The sequence below is a fragment of the Aotus nancymaae genome, unplaced genomic scaffold (assembly GCF_030222135.1).
Source record: "Aotus nancymaae isolate 86718 unplaced genomic scaffold, 86718_ANA_hifiasm-v0.15.2.pri h1tg000036l, whole genome shotgun sequence".
Classification (NCBI taxonomy): domain Eukaryota; kingdom Metazoa; phylum Chordata; class Mammalia; order Primates; family Aotidae; genus Aotus; species Aotus nancymaae.
Genome location: NW_026988450.1, coordinates 88,535,700 through 88,560,104, shown reverse-complemented (window position 1 = coordinate 88,560,104; position 24,405 = coordinate 88,535,700). Strand labels below are relative to the sequence as shown.

At 39.9% G+C, this 24,405-nt stretch overlaps 1 protein-coding gene across 31 annotated transcripts in view; it reads left to right on the top strand.

Moving 5' to 3' along the window:
* Positions 1 to 24,405, top strand: part of PTK2 (protein tyrosine kinase 2) — a 352,445-nt gene that overhangs the window by 269,749 nt on the left and 58,291 nt on the right. For 29 of the 31 annotated variants that reach the window (XM_064384640.1, XM_064384638.1, XM_064384629.1 and 26 more), the window contains 2 exons: positions 4,708 to 4,912; positions 22,768 to 22,879. In XM_064384640.1, the coding sequence (XP_064240710.1) occupies positions 4,708 to 4,912; positions 22,768 to 22,879 (317 nt within the window). Of the gene's footprint in view, positions 1 to 4,707; positions 4,913 to 21,780; positions 22,156 to 22,767; positions 22,880 to 24,405 lie in introns of those variants that run through there. The other 2 variants (XM_064384652.1, XM_064384653.1) reach the window with 2 other exon arrangements.

The following is a 24,405-nucleotide window of genomic DNA, read 5'->3' as shown; positions in this document are numbered from 1 at the left end:
GATGATGAGCTTTTTTTCATGTGTTTGTTGGCGCATAAATGTTTTCTTTTGAGAAGTGTCTGTTCATATCCTTTGCCCACTTTTTGATGGGATTCTTCATTTTTTTCTTGGATTTGTTTAAATTCTTTGTAGATTCTGGATATTAGCCCTTTGTCAGATGGGTAGATTGCAAAAATTTTTCCCCATTCTGTTGGTTGCCAGTTCACCCTAATGATTGTTTCTTTTGCTGTGCAGAAGCTCTTTAGTTTAATTAGACTCCATTTGTCTATTTTGGCTTTTGTTGCCATTGTTTTGGTGTTTTAGTCATGAAGTCCTTGCCTATGCCTGTGTCCTGAATAGTATTGCCTAGGTTTTCTTCTAGGGTTTTTATGGTGTTAGGTCTTATGTTTAAATGTTTAATCCATCTGGAGTTAATTTTTGTATAAGGTGTAAGGAAGGGATTCAGTTTCAGCTTTCTTGCATATTGCTAGCCAATTTTCCAAACACCATTTATTAAATAAGGAATCCTTTCCCCATTGCTTGTTTTTGTCAGGACATTCAAAGATCAGATGGTTGTAGATGTGTGGCATTACTTCTGAGGCCTCTCTTCTGTTCCAGTGGTCTATATCTCTGTTTTGGTCCCAGTACCACGCTGTTTTGATTATTGTAGCCTTATAGTATAGTTAGAAGTCAGGTAGTGTGATGCCTTCAGCTTTGGTTATGTGTGTGTGTTTGTGTGTGTGTTTGCTTTGTCTTGGCTACGTGGACCCATTTTGGTTCCATATGAAGTTTAAGGTGTTTTTTTCCAGTTCTGTGAAGAAAGTCAGTGGTAGCTTGATGCGGATAGCATTGAATCTATAAATTACTTTGGGCAATATGGCCATTTTCACGATACCGATTCTTCCTAACCATGAGCATGGAATGTTTTTTTATCAGTTTGTGTCCTCTCTTACTTCCTTGAGCAGTGATTTGTAGTTCTCCTTGAAGAGATCCTTCACATCCCTTGTAAGTTGTATTATTCTCTTTGTAGCAATTGTCAATGGGAGTTCACTCATGATTTGGCTCTCTTGTCTGTTATTGGTGTATAGGAATGCTTGTGATTTTTGCACATTGATTTTGTATCCTGAGACTTTGCTGAAGTTGCTTATCAGTTTCAGGAGATTTTGGGCTGAGACAATGGGATCTTCTAAATACACAATCGTGTCATCTACAAATAGAGACAATTTGACTTCCTCCTTTCCTAATTGAATACCCTTTATTTCTTTTTCTTGCCTGATTGCTCTGGCTAGAACTTCCAATACTATATTGAATAGGAGTGGTGAGAGAGGGCATCCTTGTCTAGTGCCGTTTTTCAAAGGAAATGCTTCCAGTTTTGCCCATTCAGTATGATATTGGCTGTAGGTTTGTCATAAATAGCTCTAATTATTTTGAGATATGTTCCACTGATAGCTAGTTTATTGAGAGTTTTTATCATAAAGGGCTGTTGAATCTTGTCGAAGGCCTTCTCTGCATCTGTTGAGATAATCATGTGGTTTTTGTCTTTGGTTCTGTTTATGTGATGGATTACCTTGATAGATTTACATATGTTGAACCAGCCTTGCATCCCAGGGTGAAGCAGACTTGATGGTGATGGATAAACTTTTTGATGTGTCGTTGGATTCGGTTTGCCAGTAATTTATTGAGAATTTTCACATCAATGTTTATCATGGATATTGGCCTGAAATTTTCTTTTTTTGGTTGTGTGTCTGCCAGGTTTTGGTATCAGGATGATATTGGTCTCATAAAATGAGTTAGGGAGGATTTCCTCTTTTTGTGTTGTTTAGAATGTACCTCTGGTAGAATTCGGCTGTGAACCCTTCTGGTCCTGCACTCTTTTTTGGTTGGTAGGCTGTTAATTGCTGCCTCAATTTCAGACCTTGTTATTGGTCTATTCAGGGATTCAGCTCTTCCTGGTTTAGTCTTGGAAGGGTGTAAGTGTCCAGGAATTTATCCATTTCTTCTAGATTTACTGGTGTATGTACATAGAGGTGTTTGTAGTAATCTCTGATGGTAGTTTGTATTTCTGTGGGATCAGTGGTGATATCCCATTTATCATTTTTTGTTGTATCTATTTGATTCTTCTCTCTTTTCTTTAGTCTGGCTAGCGGTCTATGATTTTGTTGATCTTTTCAAAAAACCAGCTCCTGAATTTATTCATTTTTTAAAGGGTTTTTTGTGTCTCTGTCTTCTTCAGTTCTGCTCTGACCTTAGTTATTTCTTAACTTCTGCTAGCTTTTGAATTTGTTTGGTCTTGCTCGTCTAGTTCTCTTAATTGTAACATTAGGGTGTCGATTTTAGATCTTTCCCTGTTTCTCATGTGGGCACTTAGTGCTGTAAATTTCCCTCTAGACACTGCTTTAAATGTGTCCCAGAGATTCTGGTATGTTGTATCTTGATTCTCATTGGTTTTGAAGAACATCTTTCTTCTTCCTTCATTTCATTATTTATCCAGTAGTCATTCAGGAGCAGGTTGTTCAGTTTCCACATAGTTGTGCGGTTTTGAGTGAGTTTCTTAATCCTGAGTTCTAGTTTGATTGCACTGTGGTCTGAGAGACTGTTTGTTAGGATTTCTGTTCTTTTGCATTTGCTGAGGAGTTATTTACTTCCAATTATGTGGTCAATTTTAGATTAAGGGCAATGTGGTACTGAGAAAAAATGTATATTCTATTGATTTGAGGTGGAGAGTTCTGTAGATGTCTCTTAGGTTCGCTTGGTCCAGGTCTGAGTTCAAGTCCTGGATATCCTTGTTAATTTTCTGTCTTGTTGATCTAATATTGACAGTGGAGTGTTAAAGTCTCCCATTGTTACTGTGTGGAAGTCTAAGTCTCTTTGTAGATCATTAAGACCTTGCTTTATGTATCTGGGTGCTCCTGTTTTGGCTAAGTTCAGAATCTAATTCACATCAAGATGGTAGTATGCCTTGCTTCCTTTGAGGCAAATTTCATTCTAGGTATTGAAGATGCAAAAATAAAGTCACGGTTCCTCTCTTTGAGGCATCAGTTTTACATTGTTTTATGATAGAAGTAGATTTGAAATGACAAAAACTTTTCCCAGGGGACAAGCAGGAAAAGCATTTTAAAGAACTACATTACAAATTTACCTACAAAGAAGATAGCTTGTGAGGAAGGTAAAGGCACGTTTTTGGCGTGTTCCATCAGTAGCAGGAATCCCAGAATGGCCAAGTGCAGAGCAGCGATGCTAAGGTACTAGGAGAAAACATCCGCCCTTTACATCAACCAGTTCTCTCCATTTCCTTTCCATTGCATTATATGGTCATTGCCAGTTTTAGAGTTTTTTGTTTGTTTTAAGGGTGAATTTTTTAAATTTTAGATTCAGAGGGTCCATGTGCAGGTTTGTCACATGGATATGTTGCACGGTGCTAAGGTTTGGACTTCCACTGAACCCATCACCCAAATAGTGAACATAGTACCCGATGGATAGTTTTTCAACTGTTACCTGCCTCCTTCCCTCCCTGCTCTTTTATTCCCCATTGTCTGTTCTTCCCATCTTCATGTCTGTATGTATCCAATATTTAGCTCCCACTCACAAGTGAGAACATGCGGTGTTTAGTTTCTGTTTCTTCATTAATTCACCTCATAAAGTGTCTTTCAGTTGTTTCCATGGTGCTGCAAAGGACGATTTCATCCTTTTATGCCTACATAGTATTCTATGGCATATACACCTACTACATTTTCTTTATCCCACCCTAAAGGCGAATTCTTAAGAATTATTCAGAAGTGCTAAGAAAGTATTTGATTTCCCAAGGGTAGAGTGCACTTAAACTTTTTAAGGTCGCACCGTGGCATTTGTAGACAAGATGACTTGAAGCCCAAAGAAGTTCACATCCTTTCCTGGGGGAAAACAGTGACCAATCCATGAATAAACCAGATAATGATGCCTTTATGCACTCTAGACAAAAAGAGGCCAACTTTGTTAAAGGAAACATTTTAAGGAATCTGAGTTTTCCAAAAGCATAAGACTTACTAGAATATTCTTTTTTTTTTTTGAGACAATCTCGTTCTGTCACCCAGACGAGTGCAGTGGTGCAATCTTGGCTCACTGCAACCTCAGCTCGTGGGTTCAAGCGACTCTCCTGCCTCAGCCTCCCAAGTTGCTGGGACTACAGGTGCACGCCACCACGTCTAGCTAATTTTTTTGTGTTTTTAATAGAGATAGGATTTCACCATGTTAGCGAGGATGGTCTCGATCTCCTGACCTCGTGATCCACTTGCCTCGGCCTCCCAAAGTGCTGGGATTATAGGCATGAGCTGCCGCAACCAGCAGATTTTCTTTATTAAGCATCAGGTCAGCTGCTGTAATTAAAAACAGGTCAGACCTAAGTGGGGCGGAATCTAAAATTAAGCATTTTTTGAATTAGTTCGTCAAGCCATTGAAGTGTCACTGTAGCTAGTGGGCCATTTTCTCATACAGGATTTCTAGAGAAATAACCCTCTGAGAAAAATTACAGCATTTTCCTTGATAATAATTCAGCATTTTATTATTTCCATCATATTAAATTGTTAGGTTATTCTTATTTTATACCAGAGTTAATATAATGCTGCTTTGATGGATAATTTGCCCAGTATCTCCCGGCTGGTACTCTAGTGCCTAGAATAACAATATTCCTGGAACCTGGGAGTTACACTCTTCATACTGAGCTCACTGTTGTGTTTTCATTCCCACTCACAGGTGTATGTATGTGGGAGATACTGATGCATGGTGTGAAGCCTTTTCAAGGAGTGAAGAACAATGATGTAATCGGTCGAATTGAAAATGGGGAAAGACTACCAATGCCTCCAAATTGTCCTCCTACCCTCTACAGCCTTATGACAAAATGCTGGGCCTATGACCCCAGCAGGCGGCCCAGGTTTACTGAACTTAAAGCTCAGCTCAGGTAGGAGTTGGTGGAAGAGAGGGCCTGGGGGTGGGGGCAGATTATGCTGCTTCTCCTCCTTGCAGTAATAGCATTTTAACCTCATTATATCAATATGTCTAAGGCCAAACTATTTTTGTTCAAATGCAATTACTTTTAAAATGGATTCGCATTTCTTTGTACCTTGCTAGAGTCTTAAGTAAATTACATATTTAAAATTTTTAATAAAGATACAGTTATAGTCATATCTCTCTCCCCTAGCTTCTGACTTAGCATCACTTATAAGACCCATAATACCTTAGTCCCTACTTACCTCTCCAGTCTCATCTAACACAACCTTTCATCTCCATCCCGACACTGTGATCCAGCAACACCTACTTAAAATTCTCCTAACACACCTCACTGCCTTTTCACATGCTGTCTTCACTCACAGAAATGCCTTTCCTGACCTTTGCCACCTACAAACTCCTATTCAGTTTTCAGAACCCAGCTCAGATATTATGTGCTTCAGGAAACCTTCCTAATCAACCCTGCCCCTAAAGAGATAGTTATTCCTTTGGAACCTTTGAATACTTCCGTTTTTATATTTAAAACATCCATTGCTTGTTCAGGTGCCATTCTGTGGCTCCTACTTTGTGCCAGGCACTGTTAAAATCCCTGGAGGAAGTACACAGGGACATTAGTGTGCTGAATTCCTCAGAGAAGCATGTGCATACTATACCCTGTTGCCTGGCCTGGAGAGGTTCTTGTTTGCTTGTCTATGTCTCCAGCTAGACTCAGAGCTCTTGATGGGCATCATTGTGTCTTACTGATTTCTGTACCCTCAGTGCCAAGCTTAGGACCTCGCACCATATAATATGTGCTCAATAATCATTTATTGAATTGAATTGAATTGGAGTGTAGAGTCAGATTTAATACTGTAATAAACATGATATAATATACCACATAGGCATGAGAAGCTTTGTTAAATAAACAATACCGTAGTTCTGTGTGTGCTGTGTCACCTGTTTTCACATTTAGGGACTTCCTTGATTTTATGTGAGTTTTTATGAGTTTGTTTTTCATGCTGTATTTTAGTCTTTTACCTAAAAATTATGAACTACAGGTTCCAGCCTTTCACAGTCTAGCCCAGCCTTCTCACCACATGTTCAAGCAGTTCAACCTGTTAGACAGGATTCCTTTTTAAGGAGAGTATTTCAAAGAAGAATTATTAACACCCATAGATAGAAGCACAAAAGGTTCATCCAGTCTGAAGATATTTGCTAAGCACCTTTGTTATTCTGAGCTAGATTCCGTGGGTTCAACAGTGAACAAGACCCAATCCCTGCCCCCAGAGAGTTTAAAGTCTGGTAGTGAAGACCGAGGTATCACTGGTTATTACAATAGAGTGAGCACCACGTCGGAAAGACCAGCCACACTCTTGGTCTTTGTCCCCATAACTCTCACCCATTGGTCTAGTTCCACTATCCAGGTCCCCATAGAAAAACCCTACTCTACCTTTCACATGGTAGACCTTCAGGGTACTTCTAAACAGCTTTCTTACCTCCTCTTAGTTTCTTCAAGCTAAAAATCTTCAGTTCCTTAATGAAGTCTCATATAACTTAACTGCCTATTTTCTCACTGTTACAGCTGGTTTTGGGACATGCTTTATTGCATGTTTTGCTCCTATTTGTTTCTTCTTGATCTTTCCTCAGAATTTGACAGATCCTGTCCTTGATATAGTTCCTCTCTGCTACCAGTTCTATCACCCCACCTCCCTGGCATCTCTTTTTATCTCACTGACTTGCCATCTCTCCAACATTACTATGAGTATTAACCAAATTTCTGTTCTCAGCCTCTTACTTTCTCTCAGTACTCTTCCTGTTTGTCTGACCCATTCATGGGGCTTTGCTTCTCACCTCTCTCTGTCTGTAGTTCTGGTCCTGCCCTTTGTTCAAGTCCCAAACCTACATTTTAAATTGCTGACTGGGCATCATGTTTATCCAGAAAGCAAAGCTGTTACATTCTCCTCTAAGCCAGCCCTTCCTCCTCACTTCCTCCAGGTTGGAATAGCGTCTTTATCTTCAATACCATTTTGGAGTCATGCTTTACTCCTTCTGCCCACCCCACATCCCCCATCTTGCGCTCTTCTCCCGTCTGTCTGGCATGACCAGCTTAGTCAGTCTTCTTAAACTGTCACTGGAAAAATAACTCCCCTGGTCAAAGCAAGTTTCAGGGGATTTCTGTTACCTTTTATGTTTGGGTAAAGGCTTCCACAGTAATGTTTAGGCCTTATTTCATTATGGCGTGAGATTGTCTTCCCATCCCTTTTATACACTGTAGCTAAACTAACCCCCTCTCTCGACCCAGAATGCCTCCTCCTTCACATGGGGAGATCCTACCCATCTTTCTTGGCTTCTTTCATGCCCTGGGTCTTTTTTGACTTCACAGCTGACTAGCCTCCACCCTCTGAGTCTCCAAAGCTCTTTGTTTTTCTTGTCAGGCTTACTCTATGCTGCCATAGATGGCTGCAGCCCGTGTTCAATTCAGTTCGATAAACACTGTTGAGCACCTACAGTAGCTGAGCCTGGTGCTAGTCACTGGGGCAAAGATGACTATAACACTTTTCCTGCCCTCGAGGAGCTCACAGTCTAGTATGTCTCATCCCCTACTAGACTGAAGCTCCTTGAGGACAGGGATGGTCATACTCACCTTGGTGTTGCCTGTACCTCCAGGCCAGGAGCCTAGCTAGCTAAATACAGGAAGGGTCACCCAGGCACTGAATTCATGTCTTAGAACATATGAGTGATTCTTAACATTAAGGAATGCTCCACTGAGGTAAATTATCTCCAAAAACTATCCAAGACATATTTTTAGAACTATGTATAATTACTTTAAATATATACCCCTAGTATAATTTATAGATATTCCTCTTATGTACTGCTAGCACAGGTAATTGAGCATTCATTTATTCTGCATTGTTTTGTTTTAGAAATAGTGTTTAACTGCATTTTGAACATTTATAATTGGGCTACCACATAGGCCATTGTTTTATATTATAAAATGTAACTTTATAATGTAATTGCTTACTTGGACATTTACATATAACAATGTATCATGATAACTAAATAGGTTATTTTATTAATTTTTTTCAAAATTTATTATTTCCAGGATTTTAACAGAGAAATAAATTTAGATAGCCCTTTCCCACACCATGGTAGTTAAAAATGTTACCAAATCCCATTCTTCTTCTCAACCTCAAAAGAATTTTCCTTCTCTACCTTGAAAGAATATTTGCAAGTAGAATCAAATTACTGTAGGATTTCTCTCATCTTTAACTGGGGAGAGGGGAGACTGTATGTGTGTGTGTGTATTTTTTTGAGACAGAGTCTGCTCTGTTGCCCAGGCTAGAGTGCAGTGGCACCATCTCAGCTGACTGCAACCTCCACCTCCCCTGCTCAAGTGATTTGCTAACCTTAGCCTCCCAAATAGCTGGGACTACAGGCATGCACACCACACCACCACACCCAGCTAATTTTTTGTATTATTGGTAGAGATGGGGTTTTGTCATGTTGCCCAGGCTGGTCTCAAACTCCTGAGCTCAAGCAATCCGCCCATCTTGGCCTTTCAGAGTGCTGAGATTACAGGCATGAGCCACCATGGCCAACCTTATATATTAGTTTTTGACTGTATTAGTTGAAAAGTTATTTTTGGTATGAGGCTTTTGGGCTAAGTCGTAGGAGAATTACCTTGGTCATACTTTGGTGAGGTGACATCTATTACTCAAGGAACCTCTCCTTCCTACATCCTGTTTACTTACTCATAGGTATGAATTCACTGAGAAGTAGAATGAGATTAACCTGCAAGTGGCCCATTGTCAAGTGTAAAAAGTTCCTCAATAGAAATACTTCTAATTGATCAACAGTGAAATTTTCTCACAATACATACTCCAGTATTCTTGTGCTTTATGACAGTTGGGTTATAAGAGTGCACAAAATATTTTTGAGTGAAAAGTAAGTTAATTCAATTAATTCTATGTTAGGTACTATGACAGGGAAACCATAATAAGCAGCTTTAGTATTTGCCTTTTTGCAGCTTATGTTCAAAAATAGTATGTCCCAGCAGTACTCTTCTTGACTAAGGTATTGGTACCACTATTTAAAAAAAGGATATCAGCTTTACTTCAGATTTGAAAAATATTTTAAGTTAATATTAAATTTGTTAAATCTATATTATGCAAATGAGAGCAATAAACAAAATTATCACTTTAAAATTTTGTTATGATTTTTATATATTTTTTAACTTTTTATTAATGTATAATAAACACACCAAGAAGTGACAGATTACTGGATTTCCACAAATTGGATACCGTCTGTCACCAGCATTCAAAATGAAAATACTACCAGTACCCCAGAAACTTTCCACATGCCCCTTTCCAGTCACTCTTTACCCTCCAAGGGTAAACCCTATCTTGACCATAGATTGGTTCTGCCTGTTTTTGAGCATCATGTAAATGGTATCAGTCAGTACTTACTTTATATATATAATTTATTTTACTCATCAGTTTGTGAGATAATACATATTATCCATGTAGTTATATTTAATTCTCATCATTGTGTAGTGTTCCATTTGTCAACATACTATAGTTTATGCCACTGTTGGTGGAAGTTTGTATACTTCTAATTTGGGACTATCAAGAATATTGCTCTGTGAAGTAGAGGATATAGTAAGTGGTGTGTAAACAGATTTACCTGATGCTTTATGTTCTAAAGAACACCAGTCTTGTAAGTATCACCTTGGAAAGCAGTCTATGACTTTGAACTGGTCTTTCATCGAGCTTTTTAGGAATATGTTTAGAACCAGTACCTTGCGTGTTGATAGCAAGTCTCCATCCTCTACAGTTAGCTCTTCTAGTTTTATAACATTGAAATCACTAGTAGTTACAGAGCAATTTCTGTTGGCAGGCATTGTTCCATGAACTTTCATACATTATTTCACCTTAATCTTCACAGTCCTGGGACACATAGGTAGTATCTTCATTGTCAGTTTACGATGATGAGACTAAAACTGTGTGGTTAGGCATCTGATCAAAGGACACAACTGGAATTCATGCACTACTGACTGCCTTGATGTTTATTGGCTAGAAGTCATTAAGTGTGCCTCCCATCTTAAGATTTGAACTGGTGAGCAGATTGTTAATATTGATAAGTTAAAAAGGAAAAAGAAAGAAAAAAAATGCTATTACAGAGAATTCCTGCATCTGGTTTTCTTACATTGTTTGAGTGTCAACCAAAGTCCTTAAAAGGAATGGTAGCATCACTAGCAGATGCACAGAGGCCCTACCCACAGGCTTTGAGAGGGACAAAGTGTACTTTCAAAGTATTTTCCTACTGGCTTTACTTGTTTCATTGGCATATCTTGAGTGTGTTGCATTTTGCTGCTGTGGAACACAATAATTTCACATAGAATGGCAAGCAGGTTTGGAAGTTTTGAACAAGTCACCCAGAGTTGACTTCAAACGATCAGAGCCAAGCCATGGCACAGTGTCATCCAGAGAGCCTGTGGGGAACTGATCTCATATACAGAGCTTTCACTTGGGGTTGCTGGAAGTTTTTATTTTGGGGTTTTTGATTTGTGTGTGTGTGATTCTTTTGGTTTTCAGTTTTTAGTTACTTGTCTTAACCTCTTGCTGTCATGTTTTGCTTCAGTTGATCTGTGAGACTACCAGTTCAAGCTATTATAGCAACACCTTTAGAGTAAATGGGCATGTGTGCTTGTATAAATTTTTCAAAGAATGTTTAAAAGGTTGTGTGACCTTGGGCAAGTTACTAAGCCTCCCTTGTAAGAGCAGGATCACAAATACTACCCATATTCTCAGGATTAAATAATCTGGCCAGGTGCAGTGGCTCACACTTATAATCCCAGCACTTTGGGAGGCTAAAGCAGGTGGATCACCTGAGGTCAGGAGTTCAAGACCAGCCTGGCCAACATGGTGAAACTCGTCTCTGCGAAAAATAAAAAAATAAAAAAATAGCCAGGCATGGCAGCAGATGCCTATGAATCCCAGCTACTTGGGAGGCTGAGGCAGGAGAATCGCATGAACCCAGGAGGCAGAGGTTGCAGTGAGCTGAGATCATACCATTGCACTCCAGCCTGGGCAACAATAGCAAAACTCTGTCTCAAACAAATAACCCATGTCCATAGCTCATAGTAAGCACACACACTGTGTTAGCTAATTTAGAAGTAGGTAGTAGTAACAACAAAGCTTTTTCTAACAATCCAGAAGGAATCTGGTGATCTTAGAGTACAGAAGAATTATTGGTTATAGTTAGACATTCTTAAAATTATAATTATTTGTATTTAATTTTAAGATAAGCAATAAAAGAATAATGCAGAAGTATGAGCTTTGGAAGGACAGATCTCAGTTTGAATCCTGGCCCCACCACTTACTATCCTTGGAGAACTTTTCTTTCTCTACTCTTTTTTTTTTTTTTTTTTTTTTTTTTTTGAGACAGTCTCACACTGTCACCTAGGCTAGCATGCAGTGGCACAATCTCTGCTTACTACAACCTCTACCTCCCGAGTTCAAGCAATTCCCTTGCCTCAGCCTCCCGAGTAGCTGAGATTACAGGTGCACACCACTGTGCCCGGCTAATTTTTTTTGTATTTTTAGTAGTGAAGAGATTTTGCCCTGTTGCCCAGGATGGTCTTAAATTTCTGACCTCAAGTGATCTGCCCTCCTTGGCCTCCCAAAGTGCTGGGATTACAGGCATGAGCCACCACACCCGGCCTTCTTTCTCTATTTTTCTAAAAGGTGTAATAACTCTTTCTGCTCATAGCTACTTTCTAGGGTTCTTATGAGATTTGAATGAGTGTTAGCTATTATTATTCACATAATAAGAATACCAAGGTACTTGGTATCAAAATACCAAGCAAGTCTTTTTGGCATTTTATAAATGTATTATAGAGATATGAATTTTTAAAGTATTAATCTGTGAACAGCATCTTAAACAAGTTTAACCTGTTTTGATTCGTCAGTTACCCCACAACATGAAACTTAGTAACTTAGTAACTTGCCCAACACCATTGCACTCCAGCCTGGGCAACAAGAGAAAAAGTCCGTTTCAAACAAGCAAATAAATAACCCATGTCCATAGCTCATGATAAGCAAATACCTCTTTTTGAAGTTCTAGGTTTGATTTAAGTTAAAAGTTCTAGGTTTGATTAATGACATGAAATTGCTTGTACTACTCTGTGTTTTTTTTAAGTGATTTTGTATTTGCTTCCAAAACTCCTTTCAAAGGTGGTGTCTAAATTCTTCCTTAGTCATTATACCAGTACTTTTTTTCACATTGCTATCCTATTGGGTCTAGATATTATCTAGAAGAGTAATCTGTTTCACAGCGATAGCTATATACAGTTAAAATGTTCACAGTGTCGGAACTTGAAGAGTTTTTTGTTTGTGTTCTCTTTTGACCCTCAGTCTTCCCAGTAATAAAAAGCAAATTGCAAACCTGAATTTAATAGGAATTTAATGTAAATTGTTTCTACTGAAAGTTATATCTTAGCTGCTTCATATCTAACAACAATTCTTATCCCTCATTGGTTCTCACTCACACATCTCTATTGTGCTTTTGTCTTTGCACAATTTGGCACTTTGAAACCAATAACTTACCTCTCTTTCTCTCTATTAACCTTTTTCCCAAACTTGCATTTTAGCAATACCTTTTGTATTATGTTTTAGTGCTTGCTTGGGGATTATAGTATACATCTAACTTTTCATAGTTTACTTAGAGTTAATCATTGTACTTCATATAGAATGTAGAAACTTTGCCAGCAGGAATGTTCATTTACCACCACCACCTTGGCCCATTATGCTGAAGTTGTCATGTATGTTACATTCACATATGTTATTAACCGCACAAAATTAGATTATAATTTTTGTCTTAAATACCATTTTAAAGAAAGTAGGGAAACTCTTGTATATTTAACTTCATACAGTGCTTCATTCTTCTGAAGAGCTTATTTCCATTTGGTTTTCCACCAGATGAAGAACTTTTTTAGCATTTCTTGTGGAGCAGATCAGTTGGTGGTGAATTCTATTAGTTTTATATTATCTAAAAATGAATTCAACTTAATTTTGTTATTAGGAATTTAGGGTTGACAGAGTTGTAATTTTTTTTCCCCAACACTTTAGAGATGTTCTTTTACTGTCTTCTGCCCTGTTATGCTTCATGAAAACTCACTGGCCATTCAGTTGTTACTTTGTGTGCAGTGTGTCATTTTTCTCTGGCAGATTCCATGATTTTCTTTGTTTGATTTTCAGCAGTTTAAGTAGGATGTTCTTGGATGTGGTTTTCTTCATATTCATTGTTTGGGATTTGCTGAGCCTCTTGAATCTATAAACATATGTTTTATAAAATTTAGAAAAATTTTGATTATTATTTCTTCAGATACATTTTTCTGTTCTGTTTTCCCTCTCTTCTTCTGGGACTCCAGTTGTCTGTGTGTTAAGACTTCTAATGATGTCCTTCAGGCTGAGTCCCAGAAGCTCTCGTTGTTGTCACCTCCGCTTTCTCCTCCCTCCTCCTCCCCCCGCCCCCGCCAATACCTGACCTTCCCCACTTCAGATTGGATCATTTTTATTGACTTACCTTCTGGTACCCTGAGTCCCTTTCTGTCATCCGCATCCTACTAAATTCATCCCATGGAGATTTTATTTCATATACTATATTTTTTGGTTATAGAATTTTTGTTTGGCTCCTTTTCTTTTGTATTCTGTTTCTCTGCTGACATTTCCTATCATTTCATGCATTATGAATAAATTTTCTTTTATGTCCTTGAATATATAATAGCTTCTTTTAAATCCTTGCTTGCTAATTTCAACATCTGAGCCATCTTTGGAATCAGCCTCCTTTAAATTTTTTTCCTCTTGAGAATGGGTTACGTTTTTATGTTTATTATGTTTATTTATATATCAAGAAATCTTAGATTATATCTTAAACATTGTGACTGATGGTCAGATTGCAGAACCTCTTTCCACTGTGAGCAGCAGTGCAAATCTCTTCAATTATTTTAACCTTAGCTGGGCTGCTTGGAGTCTGTGCTGTGTGTGCATGGTTCTAGGGTCAGCCAGAGATTTGTGCAGAATAAATACTCAGAATTTGAAGCACTCCTCTGGCTGCCTTCATTCTGGGATTTCTCCCTTCACTTTTTCTGATTACCTTTTCACTAGCTGTGGTTGCTTCAAACTCATTTCTCTGGTTATTCAAGCCAGTAACACTGGTGCCTGCCTTCTCACTAATGGCCATTAAAAAGTGGGGACCCACCCAGGGCCATTCTCTTCCTTCTCATGACAGTTCCTTCCAGAAATGGCTGTCTATGGTTGCTCTCCCATGCTGTCATAGTTGTTTCTTATATCCAGAGTGTATAGTTCCTATCTTCAAGCGGGTTGGGCAAATAAAGGCTACTCACATGTAGCAGAAACAGAAAAAGGTGTTAACGTTTTAAAGTAACATTTGCAGTGGCTCATGCCTGTAATCTCAGCAACTCAGAAGGCTGAGATGGGAGGATCACTTTGAGCCCAGGAGGCCAAGGCTGCAGTGAGCCATGATCAAGCCACTGCACTCCAGCCTGAGTGACAGAGCAAAACCACAATTCAAAAAATAGAAAAAAAAAAAGGTACAATTTTAGTGGATATTGGGTTTTTTAAAAATAACTTTGAGATTGATAGAGCACAACAACCAAACAAAAGGCTTTATTTACTGCAGTTGGAGAAACAATAAGAGAGAAATATGATTTCAGTATATCCATGAGGCTACATGTCCAGTACACCACTGGCCACTAATGGCCATAATCTCCAGCGTTACTGCTTATGAGAAAAGAGAAAAAGAGCAGAGGCATAAGCAGCAACGCTGCGATTATGGCCTTTAGCCACTAGGTCAGCTGCTTCCAGATATGCCATCCTCGCCTCATCTCAAGCCTCCAGACTTGTTTTCTGCAAAGACTGCAGGGTTTTTTTTCTTGTTTTGTTTTGTTTTGTTTTGTTTTTAAAAGGTCAATTCCATTCCTTTGTGGTGAGGCAGCATTGGCTAATTATAAGAGATCATGTTTCAAAACTGGTATTCCCATGAACTTGCCAAAACAAGCCAGTTCCTGCTTGACATTTTTTCTTTCAGATTTATTGCTGCTCTTTCTCTGGGTATTTTCCAGATTAACTTAAATAACTACAAATCCAGACTGATGTTATGTCCAAAGGAAATTTTATTATGTCATTCCTTTGTTTAGGTGATCAAAATCTAATCTTTTAAAGAAAGTTATTTTTCCCATATTTAATAAAGCAAAAAGTATTTATTACATTTAAAAGGAGAAATGTTTTGTATTTGCAAAGAGAAAAGTTAGTAGCATAGTCAGTCTCAGGGAAAATATTACAGAAATGAAGACAAGAATGCAATTCTTTCCCAGTGGTAAATAAGGCAGGTAAAAGTACAGAGCTAATTGGCTGGGGCGCGATGGCTCACACCTGTAATCCCAGCACTTTGGGATGTGTTTTTGTGTCTTAGCTCCATACTGGAAATGAAGGACCACTTTCTTGCTCACCATCAAAATACCGTATGTGTGAAATCACATTTTGTTGCTCTAGAGGGGAAATTTAATAAAACCCCTCCACACTGGCTCAGGAAGGTTGTGAGACCAAGCTGCTTAGGGAGTGTTGCAGGCCAAAAGAAAATCAGAGCAACAGTTTTTACTGTAAATGTCCTTTTACTGTAAATTGATCACTTCAGTGATTTTAAAGTAAGAGAAGTAAAAAATAAAATAAAACTAACACTAAATAAAGTACTCCTTTCCCCTCTTCAGTATTCTGTTCCTCAGTGGTGCTCATGGATCAACAAAGTGTAATTATCAGTTGTGCTAATGTTTGTTAAATGGCAAGTCTCAGCTTTGATTGTTCCATCTATTTGCAAGTTTGAGACTTCAAAACTACCGTTCTGGGAAAAACATAAGGGATCATTTGTTGCCAGTTCACATTAGGCAGCTAAGAGCTTTCAGATGGAATGTATTGCTACTAAAAATATTTGTAGTTTGGGAAAATATGCTTCAATTTGACCTCCTTGATACTCTGCACATTCTAGTTTGTTACTCTGGATGCTTCAACAGCTGTAAAGAGAAAAGTTCAGTACTGTCTCCTTGTGCCCTCTTATTCCATCTATGGACTAGTCTTCCCATTGTAAAAACAGATATTTTTATGAGTTATTTATATTCTTGATTACTCTGAGCAGCAAATTATGGTTTCTCAGAAGCCTTTTGACATGCTATTTTTGGTATGAGAATGAAGTAGTGAAATTGAAGGAACTTGCTTCCCAGTTGTCATTATGTTCTTTGAGGAACAAGTCTGGCATGTTTAATTAAAGAAATATTGAAGTGTCTATAATATGCAAGTGATATTTAGCTTACAAGAGAAATTAGATTCCTGTCTGACAACTGTAGGGAGCTTACAGCCTAAATCCCACAACATGGCAGTGTGTGATTAAGGGCTGAAATGAAACATTCAGCCAGTAAATTCAGTAGACCAGAGAATAGGGGAAGTGTATGTGGTTAGAGAAATCAGGGTAAATGGAGCCTGAGGGTCTCCTTGAGGCAAGGGACTTCACAAGGCCCTTTTAGAGATTCTTGGGGGAAACAGTAAGTAGCTTAAGATTAGAGTGGCCCTTCTCACAAAACAATCTGTGTGAAATGAAGTTGTCTGAAGAGAACCCATTTAAAATAGAGTTCTTATTGCCTTAAAGAATTTGTCTCACTTAGTCTTCTCTTAGTTTGCCTGTATTTTAATATTATTTGAAGGAGTAGGAGAAAAGACACTGTTTTTCTCAGTTTTTTAATTTTTTTATTTTTATGGACTTTTTATCTGTTTAAAACTTTTAAGAAATTCTGACTGAGGTTATGGTGTTTATCTTCAGGGTCAAGCGATAGAGAACAGGACGCTGTAAAACCACTAACCAGTGTTATAAGTAAAATTTTGATGCTGCAAAAGAAATAACACTCGAAGATAAATCCTCCCAGCAAGGCAGTTTACTTCTGTAGAAGGGTGCAGTGCACAGATGGAGCAGTGATGGCCACCGCACGCTTGGACAAGGGGGAGAGGGCTACTTATGCCTAATGGGGGTCGTGCCTACTGCTGTGTTGTTCCCCTGTTGGCTAGGGTTAGACCACACAAGCTAGACTACTCCCAATGGGCTATTTTTAAAAGAGCAGGGGTCCAAGCCGGAGTGGCAGGGTGGGTGTTTTGGCAGGAAGGACTGTTACAGGCAGGTCAGAGCAGGTAACCAGGGTCTCCTAGGTGACCTGGATGAGTCAGGATGGAGCTGGCAGGAGGGGGAACAGATGTGAACTACTGATTAGAACCGGTGGAGAAGGTTGTTTACTGGAATTACAAGGAAGTTAAACTTTAAAAATAGAGAATTAAAGAATAAGAGAGCTGAACATACTGACATACTGATTCCTTGAAGAGAAATTTAAAACTCATTGTATCCAATACCAGGGATGTGCTTCTCTCCCAGGCCAGCTAGGCCTTCTTTGCCCTTGGTCTCTGATTGGTCTCCTCCTCTCAGTAACCTTCTTGAAAAAAGTTGCCTGCAAGTCCTTTCCTGTTTGGCCAGTTGAGAGAACAGGCTGGGCACAGTGGCTCACAACTATAATCCCAGTACTTTGAGAGGCTGAGGCAGGAGGATCTCTCTACCCCAGGAGTTCAAGATTAGCCTGGGTAATATAGTGAGATTTTTATTTATTTCATTGTTACAAAAAATAAAGAAGAATCAGGCTGGGCGTGGTGGCTCACACCTGTAATCCCAGCAGTTTGGGAGGCTGAAGAGGGCAGATCACAAGGTCAGGAGATCAAGACCATCCTGGCTAACACAGTGAAACTCCACCTCTACTAAAAATACAAAAAATTAGCCAAGCGTCGTGGCACACGCCTGTGGTCCCAGCTACTTGGGAGGCTGAAGCAGGAGAATCGCTTGGACCCGGGAGGCAGAGGTTGCAGTGAGCTGAGATTGTGCCACTGCACTCCAGCCTGGGCAACAGGGTGAGACTTCGTCTCAGAAAAAATAAATAAATAAAAAAGAATCAGCCAGGCCTCATGATGCATGTATAGTCCCAACTACTCAGAGGGCCGAGGTGGGAGGATTATTTGAGTCCAGGAGTGATTGCACCACTGAACTCCAGCCTGGGCTACAGAGTGAGGCCCTGTCTCAAAAAAAGAAAAACAAATTGGCTGGGCACAGTGGCTAACACCTATAATCCCAGCATTTTGGAAGGAGGACTTCTTGAGCCAGGGAGTTTGAGACCAGCCTGGGCAATAATAGCAAACCCTTGCCTCTATAAAAATAAAAATAAACTAAAAAAGAGAACAGGAAGCTTAATCATGTGCTTTTCACTAGTCAGTAGACTTGCTCCACTGATACAGCTTTATTCACCCATTTACCATTGATTCATTCGGAGATGGAGTCTTGCTCTGTCGTCAAGCTGGAGTGCAATGTTATGATCTTGGCTCACTGCAACCTCTGCCTCCTGGGTTCAAGCAATGCTCCTGCTTCAGCCTCTCAAGTAGCTGGGACCACAGGTGCACGCCACTATGCCCAGCTAATTTTTGTATTTTTAGTAGAGATGGGTGTCACCATGCTGGCCAGGATGGGCTCCATCTCTTGACCTTGTGATCCACCCACCTCGGCCTCCCAAGGTGCTGTGATTACAGGCGTGAGCCACTGTGTCCGGCCTACCTGTCACTTACTAATGCATATTATGCTACAGGGTCTGTGCTAATTCTGAGCATTTGAAAATGGGCCTTCAGGTAACAACTCTTGGCCTAATGGGAAAGACAAGCAAACAGATATTTACAATGTCTTTTGGCAAGAGTTAAGAGCAAGTTAGGCACTAGTTGCTTTGGAAAAGAATAGGAGAGTGATGTAACTCAGCCTAAAGGGAGGAAGGAGCTTCAGGGAAGATTTTCTAGAGGAACTACTGTTTGACACTTGAAATACAAGTAAGAATTGGCCAGATAAAGGAGAGAAAGTTGTTCCAGGCAAGAGACACAACATAAAGAGGCATGGGAGAGCATAGTGAGTTCAGAGAACTTACTGGGCCATAAAGGAAGAAGGGGTGTAGAAGAGGAAGAAGGGAAATGAAGCGAGATTAATCACTTCACTTTTAAAAGCAGTGGTAGTACCCACCTGTGTGTGCACATGCCCCAGCTCTGAAAAATACATATTTTTAACTCCTTTAGCAGCCTTTTGAGGTGTGGATTTACTGGCGTTTTATAATCTAGAAAGTTAAGATATACCTTCCCACATTTTCATTGGTAAATGATCAGGACCAGGTGAAGCTGTATTAGCTCATATCAAAGTATCAACTCCTATTCCTTAAAGTTGTAATGTCTTTATATTTGTCAAGTTCAAAGGCATTGTGTATTAGTGTCTGTTTCAGCAGGCATCTTCTTGTTGGTTTGATTGATGGCCAGTCTTAATAGTTGTATTGCTAACACTTCATAGGTAATTAGATGGATTTGTGAAAAGACATGGTTGCTCCTTTGTATCTCAAGCTCTACTTGGATTTTAACTCATTTGAAGTATTTGCACAGGCATGATGGCGTAAGTGTGTAGTCCCAGCTACTCTGGAGCCCAGGAGTTCAGGACCTGCCTGAGCAATGTAGTGCCACTCTATCTCCTTAAAACAAACAAACAAAAAAAGGTGGGAGGCCAGGCACCAGCACTTGGGGAGAGAGGGGCAGGCAAATCACTTGAGGTCAGGATTTCAAGACCAACCTGGCCAACATGGTAAAAACCCATCTCTATTAAAAATACAAAAAAATTAGGTAGGCCTGGTGGTGCACACACTTGTAGTCCCAGCTACTTGGAAGGCTGAGGCAGGAGAATTGCTTGAACCTGGGAGGCGGAGGTTGCAGTGAGCTGAGATCGCGCCAGTGTACCTCAGCCTGGGCAACAGATTGAGACTCCGCCCCAAAAACAAGAAAGAAAAAGACTTAGAGCTCTTTGTGGGAATGGTAGCCATTAGCACAAAGGATATTATTTGATGGGGAATTTCTAATAGTTCTTTACATTTTTAAAAGCTTCTTGCATTTCAGAGCTCGTCACATAGGTTGTCTAATTTTCATTTAGGTCCTCACAACAACCCTTCAAGATAGGGTAGTTAGGTAGCATGGAGGGACAGAGTGGTCCATGGTCATATAACCTTTCTGTGGCAGGATTTAATCCTGATCTCAGCGTGACTCAAACTCTTTGAGTTTGAGCCTTGCTGTTTTCCAATTCAGTTTTTTTTTAACCACTAAGGATCCCTGAATTTTCTCAGCTAAGTTAAACATCTAATAGGTCATGATAATGCACATATTTTATCCATATGCAGTATTTGTTCATTTAGCAAATACTTAAGTGTCAGCTATGTGCCAGGCACTGTTTCATTCCAAGTATAACAAAAGGTGTTTTTTTTAAGTCATAAATTTAAATACATAAGAAACATTGAAATATAAAGGTATTTATTTTCACATAAGAAATGGACAGAAAACATTGCTATGCCTTAGTCATGTAATGCTTGTTACATGACCAAGAGCACATAAGCATTATGTGCTTGGTATGAGTCTATAACTGTAACCTGCTGGGATGCTGGGACTCTTCCTCCCTAACCTTCCCCCAGGGCCTGAGATAGTGCCCGCTCCCCCTTGGTTCTGCAGCTAGAATGTACCAGGCCAAGCTCTTCTCTACTGCTTAGTCATAACATTCATGTCCTGTTTCAGGGTTTTCTTGTTTTGTTTTGTTTTTGTTGTTGTTTTTTCTTTTCTTTCTTTTGTGTGTGTGTGTGTGTGTGTGTGTGTGTGTGTGTGTGTGTGTGTGTGTGACAAGTCTCGCTCTGTCATCCAGGCTGGAGAGCAGTGGTGCTATCTTGGCTTACTGCAGCCTCCACTTCCCAGGCTCAAGCAGTCCTCTTACCTCAACCTCCAAAGTTGCTGGCACGACAGGTATGTGCCACCATACCTGGCTATTTTTTTTTTTAATCTTTTATAGAGATGGGGTCTTGCTGTATTGCTCAGACTGGTCTTGAACTTTTGGGCTCAGGCGATCCTCCCACCTCAGCTTCCCAGAGTGCTGGGATTACAGGCATAAACCAACTTGCCTGGCCCTGTTTCAAGGTTTTGAGTATTTCTTTTCTCCTAGACAAAGCACCTCAAAGACCTTAGCAAGTTACCAAATACTTGCTGAATGAGCAGCCCTCAAATAAATGCCATTAGAAATACCCACTGATGACAACTAACACTTACAGCAGATGCTCTCACAGCCACAATTTCCCTTAATCCTCCCAGCAGCTGAGGGGAGGGCTCTTCTGATTGGAGGGGCAGGGCAGAGAGAGTGGCCCTCTCGGGACCCCTGTGCTCCTTCCCTAGACCTGGCCCCAAACTTCCCTGCACCACTTACTTGGACTCACCTGGGCCTGGCACATGGGACCAGGTTCCTAACAGTTCTGGCACCCAGTGAGCATCTTGCCTGTCTGTCAAGGTTGCTGCACAATTTTTAAATGCTATGAAAAGTTTTGGGGTGTTTGCTGAGCCATGATCACCTAGCCAGAGCAAGAAAGAAACCAAAACCATATCTTGAGAATGGAGTAGGACTTTTGACTAAAAGCTTTTATGTAAAATGCTGATGTGATCATTTCTTGAGGCAGACACTCCCTTTTGTTTGGGGATGAAAAAAGTTAACATCTGTAGTGATGGTTTGCTGACTTGGGGCAGTTACAAAATAAATTTTGTCTCTTTTCCTGACTCAGAAGGTGACTGTGTAAGTTGAGTTGTGTGAGAAACAGCAGCACACTCTAGCCTCCAACCAAGCAGGAATGTCTTTTTAAACAGTTGAGCAAATTCCCAGATTAGAAAGAGTCTGGTGCACTGATGTCACTCTTTCCTGAGTAATTCTGGGTGGTTGTTTACTGCACACTATCTACCAGGAGACCAGAAACTTTGAATGAGCGTCATTATTAGAACTCTAGAGCTGTAGGAATGTAGGAAGAGCTGTTTGCCATAGTTAGGACGAAGGTTTCAAAGACCTGCTGCCTGCTGAGCCCTGGGGCATCTGTGTGGAATGGGAAACTAGCAGAGTCTCACTTTGGCTGCATTCTGAGGGGTTTATATGATGGCAAACAGCCAAGATGAAGAAGCCGCCTAGCAGTCACTGCAGAGGCTGCAGCATATGTGGGACTTCAGATAGCTTCTGAGTAGTCAAGCCGTGGTAAGTAGCAGTGTTACCAACTATGGGGTTTCCAGCTTAAAGCAAGTAGTATTTTCAGAAGCATTTGTAAATACTATCACATTTTTCCTTATTTTCCTGATCAGTTAAAGCACTGGTTAAGCTGAACGATAGGAAGATTGTATTTAGCAATTTAGGGTGATTATTGGCCAGATTGCTAATTGGTCACGTAACTGCTGGTGTGATCACATTATGTGTGAAAAGAATCTGTCCTCAGACATGTATATGCTTGATGAAATGCTGCGTGGGATTTCTCAGGGTAATTCTGTTCTGCTCAAGAATAGCAGATGTTTGGCGTGCAAACATTTCTTCTTGGCCTGTCCTTCATTTTCTGCAACTTCTTTTTCTTACCAGCTGTCTTTTTCTTACCTATGGCTGTGCCTTAAATGGACTTGCCCATTTGGACCAAGGCTATTCTAGAATCATTTCATGAAGAGTTAGAAACTTGATCCTTCCTTCCCCTGTCTATAGGATCCTTTCTTTATTGTTATCATCTACTGTTAGCCAACTGGTATTCCTTAGATAACTCAGGGTGGGGTCTAGTGTGTGCTAACTGATTGTCAGCTCCCCTAAGACAATGTGTTGTCTCTCTAGCACAATCCTGGAGGAAGAGAAGGCTCAGCAAGAAGAACGCATGAGGATGGAGTCCAGAAGACAGGCTACAGTGTCCTGGGACTCCGGAGGGTCTGATGAAGCACCGCCCAAGGTAGCTACCGTCCTCACCCCAACTTTGGGGTTACTCTTACTTTTGAGATTTACGATTAGGCAGCTGTTTTCTATGAGGAGAATATAGAATGTCATGTTATTCTAAGAGTAATAGTTATAACACCAATTGTTTTTTTGTTTGTTTGTTTGCTCGTCTTTTTGTATTACCCTCATGTGTACTCACTTTCCTCACTTGTATTTCAAGTAGGGGCTGTTTTAAGCTATGAGCAGTTGGATTAGATGTCATCTTAAAATGCTTTTCCCGTGCTGCCTAACTTGAAGGAGGTTTTTCCTTTGTTGGTTGTCAGAGATCTCCCTAATGATCAAGTCTGGATTAAAATATGAAGCTAGGTCACAGATGCTTTGCATTTTGCTTTATTTAAAAATGAGTCTGTTTCTACCTGACCGTATTCTTTTGTTGAGAACTGAATGCACAGTTTTGCCTTTTTCTTTTCATAGCTGGTGACTGGGTTATTTGCTGGGAAAGCAAGCACGTTGCAGTTGCTTTGTTTCCTTAATAAGATCTTCCAGCAGCTTCCCTAGACCTTACTTGCCCACTTACGTTCAGATCCTTTATTGGTGCCCCTCCTGCCTGGGAGAGTTCAGCCCAGGCCTTTGACAGTTGCTGGGCTGTGCTACCGCTGGGGATTTTAGACAGAGTAATGCTTTCCCTAGATTAATAAGTCTTTATATACCATTGGCTTTTGACAGGATGCTATTTTCACACACTGGGTTACTTGCCATGAATACTCTAATTCTGTCTTTTTTCTGGAAAGTTAATAGATAATAGGATTTTTGTAGTTAGTAGTTACTGTCACCATTTGATATTTGATTAGTTAAAAAAATATATTAAGGAACTTTGTCAATTCTTAATTTTCTTTATGAAAAGTGTTCAGAAATCTGGTAAGACAAAGTACTATTTAGATGTTATACTAATGTTTTTCATCTTGAAGGCTGAAAACTTTTCTTGGTCATTATTTTGAACTCTATATCAGTAAAACATTCTTTGAAAGTGAAAACAAGAGAGTAACACAACTATGCAGAAGTTGAGAGACAGAGGGTGCCTCAGACCAGCCCCTTTTACAGAGAGGAGGGCCGAGGCCCAAAGAAGAAAAACATACCTGTCTGATGGATGTTACATTAAACTAGGCAGTGAGAACACCTGAACGTTTCTCTGTCGTTCCTAGCGTAATAACAGGAAATCCTTAGTTACCTACAGGAAAAAACATGTACCCCGCATCACAGCATCTGAGGCCCTCCATGTTCTGTTTACAAGTTTGCCTTTTTTAAATTTGCGAACTACTGCAGAATAGTCCAGTACTGGGAGGCAGGAGAATCTCATCATTAACTTCTCAGGCCTTGAATCCAAGTGGATTCATTCACATATGGGTCTGCTATTTATAGTCTGATGACTGGGCAAGTTACCTACCTACTCCAAATCTCACATTTCTCATTTGCAAATGACTGTTTGTACTTCCTACCTCTTGGGGATGTTAGAAGATAATTCACTTTACAGCACTTTATTTA